Source organism: Tupaia chinensis, unplaced genomic scaffold (assembly GCF_000334495.1).
Source record: "Tupaia chinensis unplaced genomic scaffold, TupChi_1.0 Scaffold000292_1, whole genome shotgun sequence".
In the NCBI taxonomy this organism is placed as follows: Eukaryota; Metazoa; Chordata; class Mammalia; order Scandentia; family Tupaiidae; genus Tupaia; species Tupaia belangeri.
The window spans coordinates 1,722,519-1,737,715 of NW_006159777.1; the positions used below are offsets into that span (position 1 = coordinate 1,722,519).

Here is a 15,197-nt window from a genome sequence, read left to right on the forward strand (position 1 = left end):
CCTGGCACTGCTGGCTGTCCCCCTTCCTATTCAAATCACCATGTCATCTGGGCTCCTCATGAACTGGGAAAACAGACCTCCCCTCCTTCTCCTGGGCGAGCCTGCATGAAGCGGAGCAACCCCTGCCAGCCTGACCTAGATCTGTCAACTGATCAATTATTTTTCCCATAGAGGAGAAGGAACAGAGAGGAAGAAAGCAAAAGGGAAAGAGAAAAAGAGAAAGGGGAGGGGAGAGGAGGGGAGAGAGAGGCAGAGGAGAGAGTAAGAGGGTAAGTGGATGAACTCCTGTGTCTTACAGTTTAAGCGGCAACAGCAAGAGCAGGCTTAAGGCAGAGGAGAGAGTAAGAGGGTAAGTAGATGAACTCCTGTGTCACAGTTTAAGCGGCAACAGCAAGAGCAGGCTTAATCCAGGAGGCTGCACAAACACAGACGCACATCCAAGAAAGCACAAGCCTTCGAGGTGACCACGCTCACAGCCCACGCAAAGGACAGAGTCCTCTTTTTCCCACCCTTTGCCCACCGGAGGAGAGCTGTTTTCCCACTGCAGCTCCTACCCCAGCTCCCACCCTGTCATCATGGGCCCCCCACGCTGGGGGCACTGCGCCCCAGGCAGAAGCCCCTCTAAATGGACCAGAGGCACGTCCCCACCAGTTTCCTCTGAGGCCCTCCCAGAGTGAAGCAGCCACCTCCAGGGCAGAGGAGACACCAGAGGGGCTGCTCCCGCCCTACCCAACCAGAGTACCATCGACTCCCTGAGTGTTGCATGTTTTCATTTTTTGTGTTTAATTTGTTTTATTGAATTCCAAGTGACTATAGACATAAAGTAAACATGTAACAAGCCAATAGAGCAGAAAGGAAGTAGACGCATGAATACAACTGGTCTCAGCATGGAGTCCCACTTAGCACCACATGTCTGGGTGTTACCAGCGTTAATGAGTCCTTGTAACACCCAGGGGAGTCACTCCCCAGCCTGGCGGGCAGGTGGGAGACAGGCTCCCAGAGGGAAAGATTTTTTCCCACAGAAAACATAGGGAGGTTTGAACTCAGACATTCATGTTCCCCACCGAACTGTGCTCCGGCCATGAGGACTGGCCAGAAACCCAACGGCCACAGCATCAAGGTTGCAGGGCTCCGTGGGCTTCCACTGAGGCTAGACACAAAGCCACAGTTTTGCAGCTTGAGTATCCTCATCAGTGGGCAAAACAGGCTACAAGTCCCAAGCCAAAAAAGGCCCCATCCCAGCCTTGTGGGTCCTATCCAAACCATGCTTCCACGGCGAATGGACAGCAACCATGGGCACCTCTCCAGCATGTGTTTCTTGCACATGCCAGAGTCACGTGTCCCATAGTGATTTAGAAATTCTGCCGCATCTCGGGATACCAAGTGAGCTCATGTCATCCTAAGGGATAAGTCGTGGCTAAAGCCAACACCAGCCTGTCTGGACTGACCACGATGTGGCCAGGCCCCACACTGCCAGATTGCGTGCATGCAGAGCAATGACCACCAGGGCCTGCTCAAAGGTGAGCCAGAATAGGGGGAAACCAGGAGAGACACTTAGTGACCCGGTTCAGGAGACCCAATACCAGTGCTGGACGAGAAGCTTACTGAAAAAGGACAGAAGTCAGAGGCTTTTCATTGCAGCTGATAAGAAAGAATTCTTGAGCTTATATTTGGCTTTAAAAGAACAAAACCAGAAAAATCAGCACCAGGGTCAAGCTTTGCCCTCGGTCCCTAAGGCTGCAGTTCCAAGAATGGCCTCTATGCTGTGAGGCCAGCTGCTCACAGCCGGTGCTGTCCAGCACCCCAGCACACGCTCAGAGCCCCGCAGCTCTGGGCAGGTGCCCTGCGTAGAAAGGACACGGGGTACACCACTCACCACACCGTGCGGCTAGGCCCGCCTGGCCCACACCTGCCCAAGTTCACAGCTCCAAGCATGGTAGTCAGGCTCCTCTTGGTGAAACTCCTCTGTCCCCTCCTTTTCAATATTTTTTTTTTTGCCAAGCTTTCAAATGCACACAAAGCCTACATCAGGCCCAGAGCCCCATCATCCCAAACCGATTTTTTCACTTTGCCAGTAAAAATTGTTATGGTCTCATTCGCCTCCCAACTTGGGCTGCAGTTGGCACCCGAGTGTCGCCTGTGAGTGGCAGGAACCTGGCTGGGCTGCCCAGCGGAACGGCACCCATGTCCTGGACACTGAAAGAATGAGAGTGTGCGCTTGGCTAAGCCTCCTGTCCCTTCTACTCTGCCCTGTGTCGCAAGCCAGCCGGCAGGTAAGTGGGAGGGGAGAGCAAATTAGGAAGGCAGGAGAGGAAGCTAGCCAAGCTGATCGGAAGGTGTTAAAAGAACAATAATCCTTCGAAGGAGAAATGCTCGGGTTTCTAGAAAGAGAAAGCTGCAGAAAAAAGCCATTCCTTCCAGAGCCTCTCAGTGGCAGAGGTGGGCGGTGTGCTGACCGCGAAGCCCTAATCCAGCCTCCTTGCTCCAGCTCCCTCACAGGGCCCTCTAGTTAATCACCCCTGCTGCATCCGAGAGCCCGAGCCCCAGGGAGCTAATCACCCCCAACTGCCAGCCCAGCCTGGACTAATCAGCTGGCCTCCAGCCCTGGCTGGTAAGCTGGATCATGGTTGCTGGTGGGGCTGGTGGGAAAGAAGCCCGATGGGGAGGGGGTCCCTAACCTGCCACTAGCACCAGATGCCTTTTCAAAGGCAGGAGACACAGGAAGTCTCAGCTAAGAAGAGCCAGCTTAAAACAAAAACAGAGGAGAAGGAAAAATTGCCTCGGAATGTGCACTGAATTCTAACGAGTCCCACCGGGTCAATGCGATCGGGGTGGATTATTGCAGCAAGACCTGGGCTGCCTCCATAATTCTGCAAGTTTGATAAGAGATAGCTGGCTGGCTGGGGTGGCCTCCCCCTGCCAGAGGAGGCAGGCATCACCTCTGCTTCCCATTCCTGGCACGTGCTGTGAGGGTCGTTCCGCGTTAAAACTGGGAGCCTTATTCCGTGCTGCCCCGCAGACGCCTGTTTGGAGCTGTCTGAAGGTGGGCAGCACACACCAGGCCATGACGGCCCGTAGGAGATCCAGGATTTGCTGGGATGTGACCAGGTCTCAGATAACCCCATTGTCACTGCCCCTACCCCAAGGCAGGCACAAGACCACGAAATCGGCTTTCACCCCTGAGAGATTTGCACCACCACTTTCTACTGCTCTATCTGGGGATGATGCAAAGTGTGAGCAAATATTATGCTTCCCTGCATTTATTTCTGATGGAAAAAAAATCACGTATGCTAATTTATATGTAAATTCAGCATGGCCCTGGGGCTCCTGGCACGCAGCCAGTGGGCTGTGGCTGCTGGAGTTTGGTCATTGCTTCCAGTTTGATGTTATAGATGGAGCAGCCTCAGACCCCAGGGTGGAGGGAAACTGCCCAGGGCTTGGGGCCTTCCTGCCCTTCCAAGCCCTCCCTCCACCCCTTCCTTCATTAGTTTTGTTTCTGGTGTCAGTACCAGCAGAAGCTGTTTCTTAAAGGTGTCTGGGCCTGAACTCAGTTTCCCCACAGCCAGTGTTAGGGTTCTGCTCTCACAGTGTGAGTCCCTGCACACCCAGGACAAACCAGGTGCACACACATGCACACACACATGCACAGTCATACACACCAATGCTGCTCTGTGTTACATAAGAGAAGTCCATCAAGGATGTCTCCAAGTTGAGTCCTTCCACTCTTACACCCACCCACACCTCTGGGAGAGAGCAGAGAGACCCTGAGGCCGTGCTCCGGGAGACAGCACGCTCCCCCAGCCTGGATCCCTCCTGCCTCTCGCTGTCTTCCTTGAGCTCCAGTCAAGGGTGCACACACGTTTGATTCTTTCCAGCCTGGTCACTCGGCCGTTGCAGGTAGATGTGTACCACAGCCTCTGCAGGCATATCGGGGACAGTGCAGTCCCCAAAGCCTCGCCTCCCCGAGGGTCAGCTCAGGACTCAGCATGGGTCACGAGAACTCGTACTGCAGCAGCAGAAGAGAACAAGGCGGGTGGGACTCCCGTCCTGCCTCACTCTGTCAGACTGAACTTTCCTCTGGGAATACAACTGCAGGGACTGAGCCTCCCTCCCTCGGGCCAGCTCCTCCTGGAGAGTCCTGCTGGACCACCCAGGAAAGTTTCTCCCATGGCGCCAGCCCTAGGAATCCAGGCATCTTTAACAGAAAAGAGGCAAAGAAGAGTCCCCAAAGGACGGGCGGGCAGAACAAGCAGGTCAGTGGATACCTCTGCTGCTGGAATGGAGAAATGAGAGTCCTGGGGTGCTGTTGGGCCACAGTGCAGCAAGGGAACCCAGGGTGGAGGCAGGTTCCAAATGCATCTAACACAGCGCCCGAAATCCAAGCCCTTGCTGGGCCAGAGAGCAAGCCTGGTCCTCAATCACAGTCCCCTCTGCTTCCCAGCCAGTCAGTCAATAAACGGAAAATTAACATTCGACACTCACTGTCTCTCCCTCCAACTTAGAAAAGCTTTCCCAAATTTCAGAGCCCTGTGCTCCCACTGGCTTTGCTCTGCTAGTTACCCACAGCCCCTTCCCCGCCCCTGCCACAAACACTCCCCAAACACATTGCAAACTAATAGCAACCCACTGCTGCTGCTAACGTGCTCATCCCTTGAAGCTGGGTCTCCGATCAGAACCTTACTGAAGGCACCTGATTATTACAAGGCTGCATTTTCCCCTTTGCTCCTTTCAGAAGCTTTGCAAGTTCACTGGCCAATATTTAAAGTTTCCTCTTGCAATTTCTTCCCCAGTTGCATAAGCAACACATTAGAAGCCCCGCTGCCCTCTGATTCTGTAATCTTCCCCTGCTTACATGTGTGCTCTGCTGGGTATGCATGCAAGAATGTGCAGAAAGCCAGGGAACCCAGCACACAACCACGGACCTCGCAGGAGTACCAGACACATTTTACTTATGCACATACATTCCCCCGTTCCGGCAGCAGCCAGAATCAAATCAATATTCTCCCAGCCTGGTCGGGAGAAGGAAGTCCCAGCCATGCTGTTGAAACGCTCTCCTCCACCTGCAAACCACGCAGCAGAGCCGACTCAGAGTCTGCGAATCATAGGAAGCACACATTACAATCCCTGGGTCTCCAGGAGGCAAATCAATAGCAAGTTCTTACCTTGGAAGAGACACAGAGCAGCCAGCCCCGTGAAGATCGCCCACGAGACAGAATTGTGCATTTTTGCCTGGATGGTTTTCATGATTTTTTTTTCTTCTTCTTTTTCTTCTTTTTTGTCAGGTTCGTCTTTGCCCCTTTCTTCCTTTCCTGATAGATTGCGTTGCTCTCAAGCTCATGCAAGGAGATTTAAATCCACTGTTTCGCTGAAGGACACAAGAAAGCCAAGGGTGTGAGAGAGTGCGACTTCTCCGTAATTATCTCCACTCATACTCTGGCACTGAGACACATTGTACAATCTGGCCCTGGACAGCCCTCCTACAAGCTGCAATCATTGGTTCTAATCCAAGGATTGACAGAGCTATAACACACGCGCACGGGCATGCACGCACACGCACTCGCGCGCGCGCACACACACACACACACACACACACACAGGACTCTTTTACTGGGCAAATCAGGCTAGCTGATTAAAGAGACAGGAGCCTGGAGAGATGGGACGATAAATGCCACACTGCCCCTTCTATATTGCTTTCATTTTTTAAACTGACAGTCTCAGAGCCCCAAGTATCCGAAAATCCCTTTCCCGCTGGCATTCCCTGGCCTCCTGAACTCAAGATTCCCTCTGCACAAAACCCCACAGCCAGCAACGGCATACGGGAAATTTTAAAGGGACATTTTCATGCTCAGTGAAACTTGCAAAGATGAGTCAAATTTCATTCATTGCTACCTATTCTTCTCTGTGATGGAAACATCATTCAGTGGCAGATTTTTTTTCTCTCTCATCAACCTTTCCACTTAGTTGCTTTGAAAATAATAAATAACTTTCTATTTTCTTCTCCTGTCAGTCGTGTTTCAGAATACCTATACCACTTCTATTTTTCTTTTATTTATTTCCTAAAGTCAGCTGTGTGCAAATGATATCATGAAAAGGGATGAGATATCTGGGAGTTGAGGAAGTCTACATTCTAAATAAGGAGGACTTTCTCTCAACGAGAGCGAGGCAGGAGTTCATTACACATGCTTCAGTCGATCGGCACTAAAAAAGAACAAGGTAAGTTCTGTATTTTCAGCTGCAGCAAGACACATTTAAGGTAGACAAGCTGCAGGACTTCCTGATGTGCGTTTCCTGTAGTACGGCAATGTCCTCAGAGAGTGGGAGACATCCATCTCCTTGGTGGTAGGTTAAAAATAAAAGCCAGCTAGAAATAAATGAAACCGACTGAATGACTTTGTAAGGAATTTCATTCTAAGGCCTGGGCAGCTGATGATTCTAATTGTTGCCTTCCGCTTAGGAAGCAAGTTACGTGATGTGAGCAAAAATTCTGGAAAGCTTAGCTCCACGCAAAACCCACTCTCGCCTATTCTGATAAACGTAGACCCCAGTTACGCCTCAACACATGATTCTGAAATATTCTTCCAGATCTCTGTGCCTAATTATTAGACTTCCTCGTAGCCCTATAATCGCGTCACATTATTCTCCAACTGCACAAAACAAAAATACCAACGTCTATTTGTATCCATGGCACAGAGGGGAAATAGGCATAGGGTTGCACTTCACAGAGCCCAAGGCGCAGCCCACCTGTGTAGGTAACGAGAGCAGTGCCCCCTGGAGGTGAGAGGTGGGTGCCAGGGGCCCTGGGGCCTGGGACCTGGCCCCGCCTCCACCTGGCACCTGTGGAAGAAGGACTGCAGGAGAGCCATTCTACCTCCATGAACCTTGGCCTCTTGTCTGTAAAATTAGAGACCTGGAATAATTTCTAAGGCCCCTTTTGGTTTTAAAAGTGTTTTATCATAACTGTTTTTTTTTTCTTTTTCCTGCCAGTAAGTTCTAATTCACATGTCTATCAAAATGTCCTTGATATTGTGAGCTCCCAATGGACAGGAATTTTATCTACAGACAAGTCTTTTTGTGCACTGCTCAGCACAGTGACACGTGTAATTAAATGCTCTGGGACGACCATGACGGCAGGTGACAACACTGGTGCAGAAGGAGGGTGGCTGCCTTGGACCGCCATCTCCGTTCCCTCCAAAGTGACAGGAAGGACCAGGTCACTGAGAAGTCTTCAGTTCCAGTGGGAGAGGCCAAGACACTGACATCTGTAACTGCCCTCACCCTAAACTACAATACACCCATGGGGTCACCAACTTTGATTAAGCCCCTGTGGACACAGCAGTCAGAAATTAATCATCCTGATCTATATATATTGAGCACTTGCTGTGGGTCAGGCATGACAGTCCATGTCCTGCTCTCTCCTCATTAAATCCGCACGACTGTGAAGTGCTGCCCTGATCACCCCACTGTATAGATGAGGATGATGAGGTCTAGAAAAATCTTTCCCACAGGCACACAGCTGTTAAGAAATGGAGTCAGGGGTCAGCCAATGGCATGGTAGTTGGGGCAACTGGATCCCATGTGGCTGGCAAGTCCCAGAGCCAGCAGTTTGAAAAACATGTTGTGGGGGCCACCAGGTGACATGGTGGTTGGGGCACTGGACTCCCACATGACCAACCATGGTTCGAGTCCCAGTTTTGGTGGCTTGCTTTCTCATTTGTGCTCTCTCTCTCTCTCTCTGGTGAGCGCACGTGTGCTATAGCAAATTTTAAAATAATAATAAAATTAAATAAATAATTCTTTTAAAAACATGCCAGGTACATATGCATGCATACCCAAAATCCAAAGAGGGGACAAGGAGAAGGACTGCAGTTTGGCCATGCTCCCTGAGGTGTGCTTTCTCACGTTCCCTCTCTCGGTCTCTCTCAGACGAGCCCACATGCCCTCTGACAAATTAAAAAGAAAAAGAAAAAGAAAATAGAGTATTTAAACCTATACATTTGTGTATGTTTCAGGTCAACCTCAAAAATAATACCCTATTTTTTTAAGAGAGATTTCTGCTATAGGGTACATGAACCAGCCATAGACACAGAGAGGGACAGAGACAGAAAGCAAGGAATCAGTCCCCAGGGGGCATGGACACGCTGCAATCCCTTCTCCTCTCAGGATTTTGAGCACACCTGAGCATGCACCCTCAAGTTTTAAGCCTCCAGGTCTGGGACTCAAACCACAGTGGACTACGTGGGAGTCCAGAGACATAATCATTGTGCCATCTGCTGGTCCCAATAATACCCTCTTTAAATACTGTGAGGGACTCAAAGGGCTATCTAACATTCTATTTTTGTTGTAATGGTTTGTTGAAAGTTCCTTTCTTTTTCCATGCATGAGAGAGAGGGAGAGAAAGACAGGTACTTCCAATAGGGTCTTGACACTGTTATCCACCCCCAGCCTTGACCGGCCCCAGATCGAGGACACGGGCATTCCCTGTACAGTCAGGGAGGTCTCTGGACTTGAACCCAGAACACTCTCATGTGGGTCAACCTCGTAGAACAACATGTTTTAGCGCCATGCACAGTCCAGCCCCCAGATGTGCTTATATATAACCTTTGTTCTATTTCTAATGGCATATGAGACTACAAATCAATAAGCATTACAAAATAACAAATACATTGATATAGAAAATATGGAGAAAACTAAAATACCACTTTTCTAAAAGAATTATGTCATTTTACTTAGTATTATTATTATTTTTTAATTTGCTATAGGGTACATGTACTCACCAGAGAGAGACAGAGAAGGAAAATGAGAGAGCAAGCTGCCAGGTTCAGGACTCAAAGTTCAGTTGGCCATGTGGGAGTCTGGTGCCTTCACCACCATGCCACCTGCCGGCCCCTATACTGCTTTTAATATTAACTGAGTGGCCAAAAGATGGGACAAACAATTAACAGTATCAGACAGTGCGCGGCAGAGGCCGGTCCCATGTTGTCTAAGGTTACATAGAGATGCTGAGAGCCACAGCAGACCTTGACAGTGCGGCACAGACCAGATCTAAGGCAGAGGGCTCCCTCAATTAAAAACTGGAGTTGGAAACACACCGGGTAAGTGTGGTGTTCTAGAGACCTGTTGAAGATTTTTCTCATCCCATCCTGCTGTGTTGTAAAAAATTTTTTAAAGATTAAAAAAAATGGAAGCCTACACAGTGTCTGATCCTCTGCTGCTCCTTTCTACACACGGGTCTGTAACCACAGCTGACACGAAGCAGGCTGTCACGCTCAGTGGCCTGCTCGTCATCCACGTGGCTTGCTGTGACCAGGGCTGTGTCGCACATGCCCAGGCCCCAGGTGCCCTTGGACCCTGCTTGAGTCTTTCAACTCCATGTCTGAAGGTCAGAGCAGCTACGCCTGTCTCCACCATGACTGCATGGAAGTTACATTGACTGTATTATTTTAACCAGCTTGAGGCTGTGTCACTGGGAGAAGCCAGTCATCCCTGGGAACCAAGCCCCCTGGACGTGGTGGTTCCACAACTGTGCTTCTGCGTTCACTGGGGCAAACGATATCCTCGGGGATTGCTGAGCCAAAGCTTCATTTGGGTTCCGAGTGTTGCTAAATGCTAAACTATCTAGAGAATTGTTTCTCTTGCAAAACTTGAATTTACCACGCAGAGTAAAATTTTACAAGGGCCTTCGTAACCTCCTCCTAGTGAAGGCATCTCTTCCTCTCCCTTGCCATAGGATTTGACATGAAGTCACGGACACAGACCCACGGGGTAGTTTGACAGCATGTTGCTGTAGTGACACGTTGAAAAGCTAACCCGGGCTGTGCACACGCGGTTCTGTCCATCCAGCCCATCACTCACAGAATGAAAAGGGTCCTCTCAATGAGGTCGGTGTTCCTCCTTTTCCTTTTTCATTTTAGACTCGGGATCTGTCAGGGTCTCCGAGCTGAGCATCTATTGCTGACGTCACCCCCCAAGCAGTGGGAACTTGGTCATTCCATGTTGGGCGCCCTGTGGCTACAGTTGGGGGTCTCTGAGAGAAGAAGAAAGGCAATGGAAAAGGACCATGGTGGGGAGCTATGAGCAGAAGGGGACCCCGAAGTCGCAGCCCTGTCCTCTGAGTCAGAAGGCTCGCATACCCTTCTCACCGGGTGTCTGTCGGGCTCACGTTGCCTTGGTTGCCTTGGGGGAGCCAGCTCCGTGCCGTGCCCTATTCACTACCCAGTTCCTGCATCAGTGACTGGGCAGAGGGGACTCATGGCCCTAAGACAAATTCATATCCAGAAAGGGACTGCTAACTCTAGGCAGAATGGCCTTCTCCCCCACCCACATTCCTTGAAGGCAAGAGAATTTTACCACAGAAGTAAATTTCTGCTTGCAGGTATGGAATAAGAAAGGGGCCCAAGGAGGTCAGGTGGTGCAGTAGCGACACAGCTAGGCCCTTGACACATGAGGGGTCCTGTGTTCGAGGCCTGAGACCTCCCCCCTTCATGCAGGGCAGGTATGTGCCCATGATTCGGGTTGGCTGGGGATGGGTCGTGGCACGAAGGCCCTCTTGGGGGTCTCGTTCTCTCTGCTATGGAAGAAATGGATAAATAGCTTTTATAAGATATTTTCTCTAGGGTGTGTACACTTGCCATAGGGGGAGGGGGAGAGAGAGGGAGAGAGAAAGTGAAAAAGCATTCTCCAGGGAGGATGACCAAGCCACAGTCCCTTCTCCATTCTCCTCCCGGGATTCTGGGCATGCATGCACAGTGGCCTTTCAAGTGCCGGGTCCAGGACTCAGCTGCTCAGACAGCCACTTGGGATCCAGTGGCCTTAGCCTCCATGCCACCTGGCTAGCCCAGGAAGTGGATAAACAAACTCAGAAGGAAGAAAAGGGAGGGAGGGAGGGAGGGAGGGCGGGCAGGAATGAAGGAAGAAAGCAGCGTGAGAAATAAGGAAGGGAAACAGGTGTGGCCTTCACAGCTCAGGTAGGCAGCCAGGTTTACGTTCCAGCAACCTTCCCTGGCAGGGAGCGCAGGCCTCTGCTGCATGAGGTATGCTCGTCCAGCCGGGGACTGCTTCTCTGCACGCCTGTCACCGTGCTCAGAGCAGACAACAATGCCGGGAAGGTCACCACAGGACCGCTGCCCTGTTGTCCTGCCCCCTGGCAGCCGCCCTCCACCCCTGGGACAGAAAGAAACAGTCTCAGGCCTGGTGGGTGGCCCTAGGACAAGCACATAACTGCCACAGAGAGGATGAGGGGTAGGGGTGCCTGGGGGACGCGAGGAGGGAGGAAGGGGTGTGGAGGCCGTGTTTTTTATTTCTCTCAGCTATTATGGAAAGAGCTGCGGGAGCTTAAATCTAAAGAGTGGCACTGAAATCATGTTCAGGACTTAACAAAAGCTGCCGCTCTGCTCCACCGTCGCCCGCTGTGGCCTGCCTCTGCCGAGCCGGGTGGTGGGTGATCTCACAAACCCAGATGCCCGGGCACCAGGTCCAGGAGGAGGGAGCCGCCCGCGCTCCGCACACCTGGGGTTGGGCAGGCTCGGCTGTGACTTGCGGCGAGGCCTCAGGGAGACCGAGCTATGGCAGGAGGGAGGCGGCCTCCCGCCTTCGGAAGGGCCTGTCCCTGGAAAGGGGCAGTCACACGGCCATCTTGGACGTGGCTCCAGTCCCCTTGACGGGATGCCCTCGGTAGGGACAGTGTCTGGATTATGTGGGTCTCCTTTAAAGAGCTGACTCAGAATAGATTTCCAGGTTTGCTGATCCTTTGAACACTTAGGGCTTTCTCCATGTGCACGACACGGATGTGGAAGAGAGAGACAACGCCCCACGAGGGTCTGGAAACCACGATCTACTCTCGTTTCACCCAGCACTCGGGGGCACAGCACACCCAGAGTCTTCAGGTCTCTCTCTCTCTCTCTCTCTGGTGAACACACATGTCCTCTGGCAATTAAAAAAAAATTAAAACTTTACAGAGTAAAGTAGAGCCGAGGCCAGCACTGAAAGTAGGACGTCACGCCCGAAGCCAGACCCACACCCCTCGGAATTCCTGGTCCTCCTCTTTGCTGAGGTCCCTTTGAGTGGAGTGTTTAAACTGCGCAGCTGAAGGGTCTGGACAGAAGGCTCAGGACTGAAGGGCCCATGGAAGGCCGCGAGGAGAAACGGCCTTGCTGCCCGCCCCTCCCATGGCCATCCCAACAGCCTGCAGACGTGCAGGCCCTACAAGAGGCTTGCGGGAGAGAGAAGGTCTTGGGCACAGGCGCATGCATCTGAGGGCCTTTAAGAAAATAGCACTGTTATTATCAAATTGGAATTAAAACAAGGTCACAGGTGCAGTCACGATGGGCCAGACCCCTCCTTCCACCATGGAAGGTCGGGTGTGGGGAAGGTGACACTGTTATCCCAAATCGGTCAGCCAGAAAGGACCAGGGCAGCCCCCCGAGGTCAGTGAGCGCCTTCAGAAAGACGCTGGCCGTGATCCGCTTTGGATCAAAAGAAAGGAGTTTACTGGGATGGGGGTGAGGGAAGGTGTGGCACGGCTTCCACGGAGGTCAGCGAGACCCGGCTCCTGTGGACTTGAGACTGCGAGTTCAAGCGCACAACGGGGCATTGCACAGTGGGCCTCACATGGCGGGTCTTCAGTGTCAGAGGTTTGAACTGAATCGAGTTAGGACGCAAAAGCAAAGAACACCAGGATTTCTGGAGGTCCGTAGGGTGGAAGGTGTGATGAGTCAGGATGAAGCCCCAGAGAGGCCTCCCTGACTCTGGACTCAGACCACGGCCCACACCGTCTACCTGGACGACGGCTCCTGGGCGCTGTAGGTCACCTGTGAGCAGTGAGCACTGGTTGCCCGCTGAGCCCGCACCTACACCCCACTGCCCACGAGCAGCTGCACAGAGCTGAGTACTGGGATGGGCTGAGCCTGGGTTGGGAAGGCAGGAGACTCCTGGGCACCTGCAGCAGCCCACTCCCCACATCAGGCTGATGACCCAGCAGACTGACAAAGTGTCATTTTACTGCCTTTGGGCTGGTCTCTCGTGTGCCTATCTACCACGACAGTCTCATGGGGAGGAGTCTGATCTGCGGAAAGATCATTTGGTCTCATAACATCTTTTTTTTTTTTTTTTTAATACAAGGTATCAGCAGGTCAGAGCCTCCCAACTGGGGCCTCAGGTACACAACGCGACACCCAGCTCTTCTTTTAGACAGGTCTTGCTATGTTGCCCTGACTGGCCTTGAACCTACAACCCTTCTGCCAGTCTTTTAAGTGTCTGTGATAGCAGCCACACACCACTACCCCTGGCCTTTAGGTTAAACTGGGAATGGAACCCGGGTCTCTCACGTGGCCCCAGCCTACAGAGCACGGCTCCTCAGCAGCATGAGCCTGTGTCTGGGCCTGGCCACGTACTATCTTGGTGCCACCCCAAATCAGGTGACCTCTGCCAGCTGAATTTGGGGAAAGACTCTGAGACACACAATCTGGGAGCCTGTCCGTCAGCACTCACACTGTCATCTCACCCTGAGGCGTGGTGTCCGGGAAAGGGAGCTCCGCGCTTGCAGCAGGCCTGGGAACAGAACCAGCTCCCCTGGTCTCTGTCCAGCGTTGTCTTTTTATTCCAGAATGTGTCTGGACGCCTTAGTTCAAAGTTTGATTGAACAACCACTTGTGAAGCTGCCTCTCCCCAAGAAATCCACTCTGGCTTGCTTATGTACTCAAACTGCATTCTTTGTAATGGAGAGTTCTAAGTCTTCAAAAATGCCACCATACCTGGAAGGGATGGACAAATTAATCTGTCATCTGTCACCAAAAGCTCAGGGTGAAGGGGGTTGGCTTCACCTTTATTGCAAAGCGTGGGTTATGAAAGAGGCATAATGGAGAGAGCAGAGGAGCCCTGTACCTCGAACAGGGTGCAGAATGTGGGGGTGGAGGCGGGGGAGCAGAGGGCAAAGATGGAGACCAGACAGGCTGGGGTTGCCAGCAGTGACGCCGGGATGAGCCTCCTCAGTGACTCTGGCCCTTGCTGCCCCAGGGAGGAGGCAGGGAGCCGGCAGTAGGTGCGAAGGGGTGATGCTTTAGCACACGCCTGACTTGCCCATGCGTTGCCCCCATCACAAGCACATCGACATTAACGGGGAAAGGGGAAGGCAGGAGGGTCTCAGCAGCCCGAGTGCGAGGCGACTAGCCTGGCAGCACCAGCTATTCATCGCAGACTCGGAGCCTAGCCCGTAGCAGGGTATGGAGCAGACACAGGAAGGCTTAAAATCGAACCCTTTGTGTCACTCCAAAGAGCAATGGTCCATTCTGCTAGAGATGTGTAAGTATTTTTAACTTCCTAGTGAATTAGGTGCCTATAAAAGGTGTTGGATTGGGACCAGCAGTTAGTGTAATGGCTACGTTGCTGGACTCCCATGTAGTCGACTGCGGTTCGAGTCCTGGACCCGGTGGCTTAAACTCACACCAGGCACATGTGTGTGCATGCCCAAGATCCCGAGAGGAGAATGGAGGAGAAGGAACTGCGGCGTGGCCATCCCTCCTGGGGGGTGATTTCTCTCTTTCTGTCTCTGTCTCTCTCTGTCTTTCTGGCGAGCGCAACACCTTATAGCAAAAGCCTCTCGAAAAAGGTGTTGGATTGGCAGCCTGCACTGGAGCCCTTAATTCATGCTCAGACATGGACGAGGACAAGGAAAGACAGCTGCTGAGCCACCCTCGAGTGCTCTGAACCGTCCCATGTACTCTGCCCTTCTCTGGCCGAGAACTGCAGTCTACTGTCCCGTGCGGACCCCCACCTGCATGGACTTTAGAATAGGAGGATATCAGGGATAGATAGATAGAAGGGAAGTTGGATAAATGAATGTTGAGGTCTTTGGCAAATAACATACTCTGCAACATCGTTTACGGACAGATCCACAGACACGATGCCTTTCTCCAAGTTGTTTCCATTTCCAAAGTGCATTTGCATATTCTATCTCATAAACTTCTCATAAAACATGTCTTTGTTTGGCAAGGAGTGTTACTGTCATTTTGCTGTAGGTTGGGAGACTGAGGCACAGAAAATGATGGCATGTTAGATCTGGAAGTCATCTTAGAAAAGTGACAGGACTAAAAATAGGATTCCGATTTCCTGCGTTTCAGCGCAGAGAGAAGCTCCCAGTCAGAAGCGCTGAGGCAGCAGTGGGTGTGGGCCTGGAACCCGGGGCTGCCAACACTACACTCTTT

At 51.8% G+C, this 15,197-nt stretch overlaps 1 protein-coding gene across 4 annotated transcripts in view; it reads right to left on the reverse strand.

The window, feature by feature from the left end:
- The window catches only part of NTM (neurotrimin), a 1,082,935-nt gene that overhangs the window by 1,058,526 nt on the left and 9,212 nt on the right, over positions 1–15,197 (reverse strand). For 2 of the 4 annotated variants that reach the window (XM_006150634.3, XM_006150631.3), the window contains exon 2: positions 5,163–5,365. In XM_006150634.3, coding sequence (XP_006150696.1) covers positions 5,163–5,244 — 82 coding nt within the window. In that variant the 5' untranslated portion in view covers positions 5,245–5,365. Of the gene's footprint in view, positions 1–5,162; positions 5,765–13,498; positions 13,622–15,197 lie in introns of those variants that run through there. The other 2 variants (XM_006150632.3, XM_006150635.3) reach the window with 2 other exon arrangements.